Source organism: Podarcis bocagei (assembly GCF_964188305.1).
Source record: "Podarcis bocagei genome assembly, chromosome: 15".
Lineage (NCBI taxonomy): Eukaryota > Metazoa > Chordata > Lepidosauria > Squamata > Lacertidae > Podarcis > Podarcis bocagei.
The window spans coordinates 41,369,247-41,380,615 of NC_138141.1; the positions used below are offsets into that span (position 1 = coordinate 41,369,247).

General features: G+C 47.5%; 1 protein-coding gene across 7 annotated transcripts in view; it reads left to right on the top strand.

The window, feature by feature from the left end:
• Nucleotides 1-11,369, top strand: part of BCAS3 (BCAS3 microtubule associated cell migration factor) — a 470,437-nt gene that overhangs the window by 444,980 nt on the left and 14,088 nt on the right. For 5 of the 7 annotated variants that reach the window (XM_081172929.1, XM_081172926.1, XM_081172924.1 and 2 more), the window contains one exon: nucleotides 340-507. The exons of 1 other annotated variant lie outside the window; for it this stretch is intronic. In XM_081172929.1, coding sequence (XP_081029055.1) covers nucleotides 340-507 — 168 coding nt within the window. Of the gene's footprint in view, nucleotides 1-339; nucleotides 557-11,369 lie in introns of all 7 variants that reach the window. One more of the 7 variants, XM_081172927.1, reaches the window with a different exon arrangement.

An 11,369-nucleotide genomic window follows, 5' to 3' on the forward strand; every position in this document is an offset into this window, starting at 1 on the left:
GCTCATTAATTTATCTGGACTGTATCCAGTGTAAGTTTTACTCGGGGGTCGACCCATTGAAATTAATGGGCACAGAAAACTTAGATCCATTAATTTAAGTGGGTCTGCTCTGAGCAGGGCTAACATTGAATACAACCCATAGTGTGATTCTTTTCCCTCTGATCTTTTGTTACATAATACTGCTGTGAAATGTAATATACATAATACTGTATTGTTTTATATTTTCTCACCTTGGGTTTTCTTTTTGACGTCTGATGCTCTCCTGAAGTGAAGCTGCTGTAAGCGAAATGGGGGGAAATGATGTATAAACTAACTTTCACCCCGTCGTTTCTCCTGAAGGTGCCTTTGATCGGAGCATGACCCTGCTGGAAGTCTGCGGGAGCTGGCCCGAGAGCTTTGGCCTCCGCCACATGTCTTCCATGGAACAAACCGACGAAGGCCTCCGGGAACGGCTGGCTGACGCCATGTCTGAGTCGCCCGGTCGGGACATAGTGGGATCTGGAACAGGTACAAAGAAGAGATGTGATCAGAGATCACATACGTCTCTCACCCAATGGTGATTTTCTTTAACTAACTTATAATGTTCATCCACCCCCATTGCCTTGCTCCCTCGAGGACAACCCCACCCCCAAGCAGATCCTTAACATATTTGGGTAGCACTTAGATATAGCTGGAACATTTGCAGAGGGTGGGGGAGGTTGACAAATCTAACACACAAAACCCATCTGCACTATACATTTAAAGCAGTATCACACCACTTTAAACAATCAAGACTTACCTCAAAGAATCCCAGGAACTGTTAAGGGTGCCCGAGAGTTGTGAGGAGGTCCCAGTTCCCCTTGCAAAACTGCAATTTCCAGAGTTCCCTAGGAAGAGGTGTTGATTGTTAAACGTCTCCGGAAATTGTAAGCTCGGAGAGGGAAGGATAAGTCTCCTAACAACTCTCAGCACCCTTAACAGACTACAGCTCCTAGAATTCTTTGGGGGTGAAGCCATAACTGCTTAAACTGGTTATGATCCCACTTTAGAAGTGTAGTGCAGATGGGGCCCTGGCAGTGTCAGAATTGTACCTTTCTAACAGAGGGAGGATAGAAGGTCTTGAAACTATATAACAGGCCTCTTGGGCCATGTGGTTCTCCGGACCGAGGGAGGTGTCAGATCTGCTTCAAACATCCTAGCTTGACTGTGCCCATCCCAGCTGCCTGTCACTTCCCCCAGCACACTCTGGCCTGAAATGACTCCAGGTTAGAGAGGGGAAAGGCAGCCTGTGGCCGTCCAGGTGTAGCTGGGCTGCAGCATCCATCATCTCTGACCCTTGATCTTGTTGGCTGGGGCTGGTAGCATTAGAGTCCTACTGGATCAGGCCAATGGCTCAGCTAGTCCAGCATCCAGTGGCCAACCAGATGCCCCAACAGGAAACTGAGCGCAGCAACAGCCGATGTCCCCATTTGCAATCCCCAGCAACTGGCCCTGCCTCTGACAGTAGAGGTAGGTCTGATGGGAGTTGGGATCTGATAGCAATCTGGAGGACACCCAAGTTGCAGAAAGATGATGCAGAAGCCAACAGGTCCCTTCATTGCGAGCCATTACATTCCCAATATTGCTAACATTTCCAAAAGCGCCTCTGGATAGCCCCACTCCCATAATTCCTTTGAGAAAATTGCTGGTGGTCCCCCTCACCCCACCCAAATGGACTCTCCCTTCCCTTCGGACTTCAAACTCTTTGGGGCCTCTGAACCCTCCCGATTGCATGATGGAAGCCCACCTCCCTCTGGGGTTTGTGTTTGTCATGGCAACATGAAAACAAATGTTTGTGTCTTGGGACATTTGCAGATTTGGGGCTTGCGACAACCCACCTTAAAAACGTCCAGTCTCCACACACTGCACCCCATTCTGTGCCCCACGGGAACGTGCCTCGCTTCCGCTCGCGTGGCATCTGCGCTGATCAACAGCAAATGTGCAGATGAGGTTCTGGGTGTATAATTATCTGCCTTCGACAGAGTGCTGGCTCCCATAATCCAAATTAATCCATCTTCATCACAGTCCATTATTGTGATAAATTAAAGGGCCCATTAACATAAATGGAATGGCACTCCCAGGGATTAGGCTTCGGCTCAAGAGGCCGTCGGGAGGCTGGAATGCTTGCAAATTGCAGGCGCTTTTGGCGGCTGATATTGGTGTTAAGCAAATTCCCTCTTTCCCCCCAAGAAAGATCCCGTTTGGACTGTGAGTAACAACTCAATATCAACGCCAGCATTAGAACAGGGCCCGACGGGAGTTTTTCAGAAGGGAGAAAGGTTGCGTTGTGTACCCTCTTGCTTGTGCCTCAGAGAAAGAAAAATGATCAGGTCAGAGAGTGTGTTCCAGGTACAGTACAGGTTACAGACTCTGCTAACCCAGAAATAGTACCTTGGGTTAAGAACTTTGCTTCAGGATGAGAACAGAAATTGTGCAGTAGCGGCACAGCAGCAGCGGGAGGCCCCATTAGCTAAAGTGGTACCTCAGGTTAAGAACAGTTTCAGGTTAAGAACGGACCTCCAGAACGAATTAAGTTCTTAACCCAAGGTACCACTGTATCTGTGCCAAACAGTGGTGGAATATATAATATAGTATAGAAAACAAAAACGGATGAATCTTGCTGTTTGTTGTTCTAGAGAAGCGAAGCTTCTAGCCCTCCTTGTTCAAGGAAGTTTGAAGCAGTCCCCAAAGCACCACATGTTAGCTCTGGTGCAACTGTGCTCCTCAGCCTTTTGCTGAGTTTGGGGCCTGGGGCTCCAAAGGGATGATTTCACAAAGACTAGCACACAGTGTTATCAATGAAGGAGGTCCATAGCAAGCTGTCTTGCACTGAACCAGACTGTTGGGGTGCGGGGGATCGGGGTGCAGAAGCCCTGGGGCTCAGGCCCTCTGGGCCACCCCTGAACAGTGCTCCTGTGGACCAAAACAGCTGCTTGAATTTCTCATTAAAACCTTGCCAAGCTATAAACTGAAGAGCAAGCAGAGGTCAAGATGAATGGCTGCCCCTTTCTGCTATATCTCAGACAGAATATTGCTGGCTGCTTTTGAAACCCATCCCCGTTCTCCTCACCCACTCCCACCCCCCTAATATTTACTCTGTTGTTGAAAGCGTTTGGCTGAAACAGCCATTTGTCTCTCTTTTATTTAAAAACATTATTATTACTTTTTGCTTAGTCTTCACTTTCTCTAATGCTTTTCCACCCAGTCAGCTGGACTAAATGATACCAGCAGTGAAGTCTCTGTCGAGCAGCGCCATAAATTTCTCCCCACAACTGGTTTTCTTATATTGTCTGGAATAAGTGTTTTAACTCCTGGAATGTGCTGTTTTTAACTCGGCGAGAGAGGCGTGCTGCTGTGTGAGCAAAACAGAGCCTTGGTGGTCAGTTGGCGATGGGCGGGAGACAGTAGCTACTAATGGACAATTAGGTTGCTCTTTGCCTAAAGCCACCTTGGACTGTACCATGGATCACAGCCCTCTAACGGCATGGCTATGGTGGCTCAATTTTAACACTTCTCAGAGAGTGACAGAGAGTTATCTCAGGAGAAGCTGGTTTAGGGTAGCAGGGTGTTGATGTTGCTTCACAGCCAAGACACCTTGCCTACTTGCTTGCTTCTGTGCCTCCCCGACTCCCAAGGCGCTCTTATGCTTCCAGTGTTGTCTCCTCTAAAGGAAAGGTTGTTGTTGTTGTTGAGTCGTTTAGTCGTGTCCGACTCTTCGTGACCCCCTGGACTAGAGCACGCCAGGCACTCCTGTCTTCCACTGCCTCCCGCAGTTTGGTCAAACTCATGTTCGAAGCTTCGAGAACACTGTCCAACCATCTCGTCCTCTGCCGTCCCCTTCTCCTTGTGCCCTCCATCTTTCCCAACATCAGGGTCTTTTCCAGGGAGTCTTCTCTTCCCAAAGGAAAGGAGCAACAACTAAAAGAGGAGTGTGATTAAATAATACCGATTCCTCCTGCACCAGGATGAACATTACATACCACACAGAACCCACCCTGGTTTTCTATTTGGCTGGCTTGTCTTCTCTGTCAGCACGTAAAAACGAAGATGGGTTTTGTCCCTCCGTAGAAACTGCAGAGCAGGGAATTTGCTTTAATAGAGGATGTTGGTGGACTGCAACTCCCATCATCCCTGGCCATTGACCATGCTGTGTTGGGGCTGATGGAAGCTGGAGTCCAACAACATCTGGAGGGCCACAGGCTCCCCAGCCCTCCTCTGAAGTATGTGTGTTCTCCCCTGTGTCTACAGGAGAGGATGTGTGTTAACAGAAAGCCTCTAGCATGTGGCTAGCCACTGTGAGACCAGGATGCTGGACTTCATACCCCTGACTTGATCCATCAGGCTCTTCTTCTTCTATTCTTGTAGTCATCAGCAGGCCCTTTGGTCCGTCGTTGCTCTGCCCCCCCTGCACTGTTGGAGGCAGTATGCCTCTGAATGGCAGCTGCTGGGAATCGCAAATGCTGTTGCACTCAGGTCCTGCTTGCAGGATTCCCACGGGCAGCTGGCTGGTCCCTGTGATCAAAGGATGCTAGACTAGATGGGCCTTTGGCAAAGGTTTTTACGTTGAAGTGGGTCATTGGTGAATTAAACAGTTAAAAGACTGGCGATGAATCAAGCAAAAAAGATTTTGCTTGGTTGAACAGACCTGCCTTTCAATTTAAAAATTAAATAAAGGTTTTCCTATACTTGGAAAGATAGGGTGGGGGGTGTTTTTCAAAGGTTTCTGTAAGAGATAGTTACACTAGTCAGCATAAAAAATCAGCTTGGAACCATCTGCTAAAAATTGCTTAAAGGCGTGCAGGAAGAGCTGGCTGGGGACATTTACCTCGATGACCAAAAGGGTCTTTTCCACTTGAAGCTTTCTCTGACTTGACAGAAATAGCTATCAGACAGCAAGCGGAAAAGGAACCTGATCAGAATAGCAGAAAAAGGAGAGAAAAGAGGAATCTATTTTCAGTGTGGCTTCAGCAATAGAGCCGGTCGTACAGTTTGGCTGTTCTCAGGGAAATGGCCTTTTGGCCCCATAATCTAACGATCTGGACAGCTTTGTGTCTATCTAAATCCAAGTCCGTCCTTCATAAACTGTCGTCCAAGAGATACAGCCCCAATAGAAGTATGCACAGACAGTGGCGTTTATTTTTCAGCTCCAAGATGGAAATGAAAACCCAGTCCAAACACAGATACTTTTGTATTGAGCTGTCTAGAATGCCTACATTCTACAAATGTGGATTTTTTCAGCTAGGGATAGAGCAAGAATTGGAACTTGGGTGTTCTGACGCATTTCTTTCCTCAGCAGACATGTCAAAATGTTCATTTCAATGCACGTTTTGATATTAAAATGAAATGCACATTTTCAGAGACAATCAGATAAGGCTAGTTATCTTAAATGTGAATTTTCATGCAGATTTTTTTCTGGGAATTTTTTGTTGTTGTTGATTAACATGGAAATGGGACATAGGATTGAGCATGTGAGAAACTCAAAGGGGATGAAAATAGAAGGATTTGTCTGCCCCTTCTCTCAGCTTCCCTCTCCACAGGGTTGGCATCAAGGGTTGGTGTGATCAGGCATCTGCCAGGGGCTCAAACGCCCACAGGGGACCAGCTGCTCCTCCCCATTGCCACCTGCTTGGTTGTTCTCCTGCCTCTTACTCTGGCCCAGACAACAGTGGTGGGGCAAAGGAGGAGGAGGAGATGCCACCGTCTACTTACTCCCTGGCTCTCCACTGGGCAAGCAAGCAGGTGGCATCAAAGAGGTAAAGGTAAAGGACCCCTGGACGGTTAAGTCCAGTCAAAGGTGACTCTGGGGTTGCGGCCCTCATCTCACTTTCAGGCCGAGGGAACCGGCTTTGTCCACAGACAGCTTTCCGGCTCATGTGGCCAGCAGGACTAAACCGCTTCTGGCGCAACAGAACACCGTGACAGAAACCAGAGCACATGGAAACGCCATTTACCTTCCTGCCACAGCAGTACCTATTTATCTACTTGCACTGGCGTGCTTTCGAACTGCTAGGTTGGGAGGAGCTAGGACAGGGCAATGGGAGCTCACTCCATCACGGGGATTCGAACCGCTGACCTTCCGATCGGCAAGCCCAAGAGGCTCAGTGGTTTAGACCACAGCACCACCCGCGTCCTCATCAAAGACAGTGGTGGCGATGTGAAGACTCGCCCAGGGATGGGGGCTCATAGAGGGCGTCCTGGAGCTGGGACTGCTCCCCTCTGCCAGTTTTAGAGATTCTGCTGATTCTTTGCAGCCATCCTCCCCATTAAGGGCAAAATGCCCTTCCAAGAGGATCTTACCTGGCACTGACTTTGATGTTGTTGCAGTGCCAGGCAAAGTCCTTTTTGTTTGCCAAAATGGTTTCCTGCTCCATGTTACGGCTTTGTTTCCAGTGGCACATCTGCGGCTTAGTTCTGGCAGCGTTTGATTTATGCATTTCCAAGGTCCGGATGTCCCTGATTTGGTTGGAGCCATGACTTTGTGCAGAGACGCAATGGGCAGACGATTCTGCTCTGCATCTCCCTTTTCTTTTGGAACTGCCTGCCCCCAGCAGAGCAGGATGGGAAGCGTGCAGAGCCAGAGCAGTGGATCATGCAGGGGGCCATCTTGACAGGGGGAATGATTGATCCAGGGAGAGCATGAACTCCAGAGAGGCAGCAGGCACCCTCTCTAAGATGGATTACAAGAGGCTGTTCTTACTCTACAGACGCATGTCTTGTGGCAAACTCATGTGCTCTGGCATACAGCTTGGGAATTACAGCATCCGGATGCCTGTATTTTGAACGTCTTTAACTTTGGCTTCGCTCTGTCAGCATCTTATTCCTCCGAATGGGCTTTTGGCATTCGTTTGGAGGTTGCCTTAGCCCCTTGTTTCATCTCCCTCCCATTCCATCACGTCCCCATGTCTGATTTTACGTCTTGGAAGTGCAGGAATGCATGTACCTGCCACCATCCAGCTCTAAACTATTTTCATCCTGCAAAGTCCATTAGAGAGCTTTTTTTATACAAGACAGTAAAAAAAAACTGGCTTCGCATTTTATTTGTCCCTTTGCAGCGCCGAGGTGAGGAAGCGTGTATTTAATACGACTCCCTGTAAGCTTTCCGAAAGGAAACCGGTCACTCCTCGCTGCAGTACCATTGCCAACAACTGAATATTTTTACATTTTTTTGGTTTTTGTTGTTGCTCTGGAATGACTTCCAAATCTCTGGAATCTTGGCGACGGGCCATTTTTAAGCCTCCTTGGTGGGGGAGGAACAGCGGCTTGCTCCCAATGTAGGCAGCTCAATGAGCCATTTCCTCTCCCAAACTTCCGTTGAAGGTTAAACATGCAGACGCTTTTGAGCAAGGGAGCTGGACCTTGCATTCTAAGCTTGGCCCGGAGACTGCAACAGTGGCGCTAAAAATATTTCCAGAGGGGAAGTTGATCCAACTATAGATTAAGAGGCAGGGATGGAGGAAAGCTTCGTTGGCTCTGCATCTTGAAGCAAACCTACCCAATCTGCACCTGTTGGTGCAAACTTCTCCTTCTGATCTTGCACTTCGCAAGATTTTGGGCTACAGGTCTCAGCTCAAAAAGTGCACCAAAATGCATTTGAAAATGCAGGTGCTCAGATAAAATACATTTTGAAATGTGTGCTTTAGGATAACATACATATTTAAATATCTGTTTTGCTTAAAAAAAGTGTGTCTATACTAAAATACTGAAATACAGAAATTTAAACTGACCACTCTGGAATCAGGATGTCTTATACTGTCAGGCCCCGGTCCATCTTGCTCAATGAACATGCATTGTTACAGAAGCCAGTTGGGTCCTTGGTGACAGGTTGGAATCCACCCATGTCCCCAGACAGCAAACCTGGCTTGTCCACCTAACTCCTGGGCACGGAATAGCCACGTTCGGTTTGTACATTTTTTTCAGGAATAACATGGATTCATGTGCAAATGTAAACTAACCAGATTTCTCCCCCATCTCTGCCACTTTCCTTCCATAGTTAAGGGAAGGTACACCTCAAATCACATCCACTGAAGCCATCTTAAAAAAGAAACCCAGTAAGGTGTTGGGCTGCATAATATCCTTCCTTCTCTTGCTCCTGCACAGCTGCTTTCTGGTGCAGCCCATTCTCCTGCGCTGGGCGACTTCCAGCCCATCGCTGTCTGCTTCTGCAACATTCATGGGAATCAATGCTTCCTATTTTCCAAGCATTTGCGGTAGCCAAGCCCTGTACATCCTTGAGTGCAACTTGTGGCATTCACTTTCCTGTGCCCCGGAATCCCAGACACCCTTTCTATAGAACTAGCCAGCGATTGTGGAAAGGGACACCCGACTTTGATGGAGCCTTTAAAAATGTTTCGCTCCCCAGGGAAAACACTCCTTGCTCACGCAAAATGGCTGACGTTTAAATATTTTCCAGCATTTTGCAACCAATGCTCTTGGCGTGTGTGTTTTTAAGCAAACAAGAGTTTCTTTGATTATTATTATTCTTTCTCCCTCCACCCTCCCCACCCCCCTTTTATTTTATTTTTAAAGTCAAATTTGGGATTCTGTTGTTCAGAGCAGAGAGGTCACAAGACCCTAATGCATTTAGCATTGACTGCCCTCTCTTGTACTGCTTCTATTAGTCAGTAATTTGATTTGTACCTATTCATTTGCAGTCCCTGCAGGAGCACTGAGCTGGCCCGGCGTCTAATTGGTGCTGTCTCTATTTTAGCCTCATTAAATTAGCCCTGACTCCTGGCCACTTGGTGTCTGCGCTTGTCTGTCCATTTATACAACCTAATGTAACACAAAATTCATTACTGATCACATTACTTTCAACTCTGAAGCCAGCCTTGTGATAAACATTTCCTTAACCCTTCTCTTGCTGGCACACACAACACACCCACATAACCTGAGGCAAGAGCAAGGCCCTCTCCAGAAGGCGGGAGAGGGATCGATATGGACGATAAAAGCTGAGTGGAATCCCATTTCTAGATTTGCCGTCCCTCTTTGAGGAAGGGAACAGATTGGAAAGCATAGAGGAGATGAAATTGGATTGAATCAGAATGAAGGGACCGTCTGTCCACTGCCAGCACTGACTATAACAGCCCTGCTGGATCAGGCCCAAACCCCTTCTAGCCCAGCATCCTGGTCTCACAGATGCCCCAGTGGGAAACCCATGAGCAGGACCTGACCACAACTGTACTCTCCCCACTTATGATTTCCAGCAACTGCTATTCAGAGGCATATTGCCTCCAGCAATGGAGGGGGAACACAGCCATCACACCTAATAGCCACCAATAGTTCAGTCCTCCATGCATTCATCTAGTGTTCTTTTGAAACCATCCAAGTTGGCGGCTCCAAATGTTGTAACCTTTCTTCACAGGGGTCAGAGAGCTCTGGAGCAAGTAGCACAGAGGTGTCCAGGGAAGGGCCTCACCTCAGCAGCAGAGCATCTCTCTTGCATACAGATGTCCCAGCTTCAATTCCGCACATCTCCCGGTAGGACTGGGAATGTGCCCCCGTCTGAAATCCAAGATAGCTGCTGCCAGTCAGTGTAAGCAATACAGACCTTCGTGGACCAGGAGTCTGATTCTGCATAAGTCAGCTTCCAATGTTCCTATGTGGATTTTGGGGCCGCCACTAAAAAAATCAACTGCTATGTCTCCACCAATGGATGGGGAGGCTTTCTTAGTTTTTGCTTTGGAACAAAAATGACATCAGAGTTGGTGTCTTAGCCAGGGCTCCTGAGATTTGCTGAGATTTTATTCTTACCAGGATTCTCTTACCAGGATTTGACCTCAAGTCAAAAGAGGTCATGTTACCATTTTTGAAAATTGTTGTCCTCTCTCCTTTGCACACAGGTGGAGGAGTATATGAAAAAATAATAGTACTTTTCTTCATTAACATATATGGGAAGAAATGGTCACTCTTGGACCTGTTAAGAGCAAAGCCCCCTTTTATTGGATTCTTCTGCTTGTCTTACTGCTGCTAATTACATTTTACGTTGCAAATAAAAACCAGATGACTCTCGGGACACCCAGGCCAACCTCCTGCGAGTGAGAATTTATCTGACGATCTGAGTAAACAGTGTCTCATCATTTAACAGTTATTGCATATAATGGCTTTCTAAGCACTTTTGTTCTGCGGGGAGTTAGCTGTGGCTCAGCATAGCTTGACTTCACAGAGAATTTGCAGGCCACGAGATGTGCGGCATCCAGAGTTGGGTTCTATGTAGGTGTACTCCCCTCTCCTTGCCTTACAGAAGCATTTCTTCCTTCCAACCAATACAAACAAACTTAGGGCTGAGCAAAAGTGTGTGCGTGGATGGTGCCATTCTACAGCTTAGTCACTAGGAGGCACTGGACTTAATTGTGACTGGGTAAGGTCTGGCAATTCCTGGCCTTCCGGTTTAAGAGGCATGATAACGTTCTCTGGGAGCCAGTGTGGTGTAGTGGTTGAAAGTGGTAGACTCATAATCTGGGGAACCGGGTTCGCGTCTCCGCTCCTCCACATTCAGCTGCTGGGTGACCTTGGGCTAGTCATACTTCTTTGAAGTCTCTCAGCCCCGCTTACCTCACAGAGTGTTTGTTGTGGGGGAAGAAGGGAAAGGAGATTGTTAGCCGCTTTGAGACTCCTTAGGGTAGTGATAAAGCGGGATATCAAATCCAAACTCTTCTTCTTCTTCTCGTCCAGCTTCCTGGCTGGTTGCATCCCCAGCAATACATTAAAAGCACATGTTCCTCCACCACCTCAAAGAATCTTGAGAACTGTAGTTTGTAAGGGTACTGGGAATTGTAACAGCAGTTCCCAGGATTCAGGGCGGGAGATTTTAGTGGGTATGCAGATTGTGTGACCTTGAAGGCCCTCTGTGATATCTGCTGACTTTTGTGAGTGCCTTTGCAAGTCCTGAATGTGTGGGGATGAGGGCATTTCAGCTCATTTTATGTTTGCTATTGTCTACAGTGCCTCTCCAGGGTTTCAAGCAAGAGATATTCCCAGCCCTACCTGGAAATGCTGGGGACTGAACCTGGGACTTCATGCATGCAAAGCAGATGTTCCACCTCTAAGCTACAGCCCTTCGCTTCTGTCACATTTCCTAGATGATATCAGTCGGAGACCACACTGGACAGGGCACAGGGAGGCAAGCCAAATTTGTTCCCATTGAATGACCTTCTTTTCTTTGGAAATCAATTACAGGGTGGGGGGAGCTGTTTGCAAAGGAGGCTGTTTTTAACGGTTGCTGATGTTAACTCAGCTCTGTGATCCTGGGCAGCTCTCAAAATGAATCTAATTGCTCAAACATGGGATGCGGAGAAAGGAATGTTCATGGTTTTTCATTAACTCCTCAAAGCTTCTCATAAGGTCAGTTTTTT